At 35.8% G+C, this 3,669-nt stretch overlaps 1 protein-coding gene across 1 annotated transcript in view; it reads right to left on the reverse strand.

Moving 5' to 3' along the window:
- Nucleotides 1-439: 439 nt before the first annotated feature.
- The window catches only part of LOC111873454 (transcription initiation factor TFIID subunit 2), a 29,487-nt gene continuing 26,257 nt past the window's right edge, over nucleotides 440-3,669 (reverse strand). The window contains exons 19-20 of the mRNA XM_023868190.2: nucleotides 2,674-2,976; nucleotides 440-981 (exon numbers count right to left, since the gene is read on the reverse strand). Coding sequence (XP_023723958.1) covers nucleotides 766-981; nucleotides 2,674-2,976 — 519 coding nt within the window. The 3' untranslated portion in view covers nucleotides 440-765. The remainder of the gene's footprint in view (nucleotides 982-2,673; nucleotides 2,977-3,669) is intronic.

Consider the following 3,669-nt stretch of genomic DNA (forward strand, 5'->3'; position numbering starts at 1 on the left):
TTCAACTTCAACTTTGTGCACTGTAGATGTGCAGTAGTTAGTGAGGGGTAGGGGGACTTTGCATGTAAAGAATGGCACCTAATAAGCAGATGGTTGCAATTATAAGATGCCAGGTATAAATAAAGGAAGTCTTGACTTTTACACGCACATGCGCTAAGACATCAAGAATGCTGAATTATTCTTAGTTTTTTAAATCTTCAGAAAACCCCTTCAAAAATAATAAACATCATACCCACATCAATCTTCTTTAAACTTCAGAGCCATATTGTGATATATGATTGTAGGTAGACAATGGGTCTGAAGATTATGTTTTATAACCATTTTCAGATAATACAAGTGCCAGATAGAATGAGCATTTGTGCAAGTTTTATAAATTTTTGTTATGAGATTCCATTGCATTTCCATTTATCCATGCATGAGTAAATCTGTCATTTCAGTGTAACGATATGATCAGACATATTTATTTAAAAATACGATTGCATATAGGTTATATGCTCAGTTCTTAATCTGCAGTGTCCCTTGCAATGAAAGCTGTAATTTTTCTTAACAGCGGATAGTTCATGTAGCTGAATGTACTAAAGTCTGTAGGAGCATTGTGGTTACCAGAAAAATGGTATATAATAATAACCTCAGTTATTAACATATGTTCATGTATCTTTTGGTACAAAACAAAACATTCACTTACATTGAAAATCTTCACATAATTAACCCCTGGATTGGGAAAACTTTCAGTCAATGTTCACACAAATCTTTACTTTATTTCACTTAGAAGGAGAATTCACGGGAAATGGACGCACTAGGACTTGGACTTGAACTGCCTGAGCTTAGTGTCTCTTCCTTAATTTTCAATTTGCTTAGATCCTTTTTATCTTTCTCCTTGTCTTTATCCTTTTCTTTATCTTTCTCTTTCCCATGCCTATGGTCACGCCTGTGTTTATGCTTATGTTTGTGTTTCTTCTTATCCTTTTTCTTCTTTTTAAGCTGAAAAAAAAGAATGTACCATGATATTAAAACAAGACAGGGTTGCAGGGATGGCTACATAATGAACACGTTTCACATGCCCTTATCAATCAAGTCATTTTTCATATAGAATAAATATAAAAATTGTGAATGCTCCAAAATAATATTCCACAGTCATGTCTCTATGGTGAACCGATTCTCTTCAAATATCACATGGAAAGTGCCTGGTTAAAGGCTCGTCTGATTTACCAGCAGTCCCAACTGTCTCATGCTTTTCCCGTTTCTTCAGGCAAATACCAGGATAGTATACTCAATTAGGCTATGATATCCACCCATTCTAAACCCTCAGTGACTCAGTGTTCATGTTTGTTTTCTCATCTCATTTCACAGTGTACAACCAATACAGTTGGAACAGCATCATGAAAAAACTAAGAAACAATAGAAAGTATAAATTTTGATCTACAATTATATTTATTTTTCCAAAGAATTTATTTTATATGTCCCTTTCTCTCCTTCAGTATATCCAACTAACATGGTCCATCAGCCAGCTAAATACGTTCACAACTTCTGTTTTGAAAGGAAACTAGTTCAAATATACCCTTTGGTTATGCAAATGGAACAGATTACTGACAATAACAAGAAACAAATCACCAATAATTGTTTTTTGTTAATTTGCCTTAAAATAAAACTGGTCCACATAACATCCAACAGTACATATTTCTTTCCTGTAAATGCCCTATAATGCACCACAGGTTAAGCAACATTGGCTAAGGACATGAGGACAGACAATAACTTTATTTTATATTAGCAGTACTATATGGAAAGGTGTCCATATGTAAATACATAAACATTAAAGACCACAACAACCTGAAGTAAATAAACAAGATCAATATGATTGACTTACACCTGAGTCTACAAATTTATCACAAAGACAAAAACAACACCGTCCAGTGTGACTATTTAAGTTTTATCACTTGAAAACTCATCACCCTTACATGTTTTGATCCCTATGGATCATCCTCAGAGGGCATCAATACCTTTTCCGGAAACTACTATTACAATAGGTGTTCAATTATGTACATACACATATAATACATAGAGATATTGGGTTTTCAGACTTTATCCATCATCTTGGTTTTAAGATAACTAAGAAAAACATGACATTTTGGAAACTGGATCTGTTTCTGTTTCAGTCCAGTGATTGAGGCTAGCTCTTTCTAAGGGACACAACAGAATGGGTGTTTTCCCTCAGCTGAGGACGGAAACAGATCCAGTTTCCAAAATGTCGTGTTTTTGTTAGTTATTTTAAAACCAGGACAATGGATAAAGTCTGAAAACCCAATATCTCTATGTGTTATACACCATCGTTAGAATCCTATAGTAACTACTTATACACATATAATGTCTGAAATACACAATGCACACAATGTTCACCTTTTCACAGTCACAGCAGCCTTCCTGGTATTAAAATTTTTAAAGTTTCTTAAAAACTTTGTTGTTTAAGATTAAAATTATTATAAACCATGGAGGTTTGTGTCAATTCTCCTATTGTCTTTCTTGGAGGTGGCTGATCTTGTGCCGTCTGTCTATCTTGAGAAAGGAGATTCTTAGTATTGTCCGTGTTGTTCGTGGCTTGCTGTGTTGTTTACAATTTACAATTTATGTTCATACAAAGCTAATCAGTTTATTTTTCAGTGTAAATGATCAGTTTACCTTAGACATGGCATCTGCTTTGTGATGTTTCATGTGTCCATTTTCACCATCACTTTCCTTGGCACGAAACATTCCTGGTTCAAACCCCACTGGTCCTGGCATGCCCAGTATACCAGGCAGTGATTGTGAGTTGTCTGAGAAGTACTCTGACTTGACTTGTCCTTCTGGATGGGATGGAGCTACACTTGTTCCTGCCAGAACAGGTGGCCCTACTGAGGTAACAGGCACCACAGTTGGTATCACTGGGGCTCCAGTTGTTACAGGTGTTGCTGGAGTAGTCACTGTCACGCCTCCTGGCTCTTCCTAGATAAAGCGGCAAGTACCACATTTGCAAAAATCCAGTTTTAGTTTTATAAATATGGTTGACATTTAATAGCCTCAGGGATGCAGAGTCTTCCTTAACCATCTGGCCAAGCTATAACATGTTTAGGATTTTAGTTTGGGGCGTATTTTTAAAAATAACAGAAATTATGTTATTACACAGATTCGTAACTCAGCATTTCTGCTGGTAAAAATGCTTATCAGCAGTGACAACACTTTCAAAAGATACTTGATTAAAATTGTGGCCAGGCTACCAGCAGTATAGACTGAGGGGTTATCATGGTTTGCCTGAGTCTCCTAAGATGACCCTTGGGAGAATACCTTAATCTTTATCATCCATCCGTTACACAACTGTGATAGTACACATCCCGCATCACATTGTTTATAATATAAAATACCTTTACCACCAAGCTACAAACCAGTCATCACTGCCATAACAGTGAGAGATCTAAAGCTCCTATTCCCAGATGATAAAGATTAAAAGATGTCAGTACTGCCTCATTCCAAACTGTTAAGTTGCCATTAATGATTTTCCCATCTCATTCAAGTTATATGCCTCCAGTTGAAATGATGTCATTACATTACATATTGTTTGTCCACACATCATGGGCTGCTCATACTGCTGTACTGTCACTCCTCAAAAAAACACATCATATATATATATATATATATATA

This window comes from Cryptotermes secundus, unplaced genomic scaffold (assembly GCF_002891405.2).
Source record: "Cryptotermes secundus unplaced genomic scaffold, Csec_1.0 scaffold333, whole genome shotgun sequence".
NCBI classification, from domain to species: Eukaryota; Metazoa; Arthropoda; class Insecta; order Blattodea; family Kalotermitidae; genus Cryptotermes; species Cryptotermes secundus.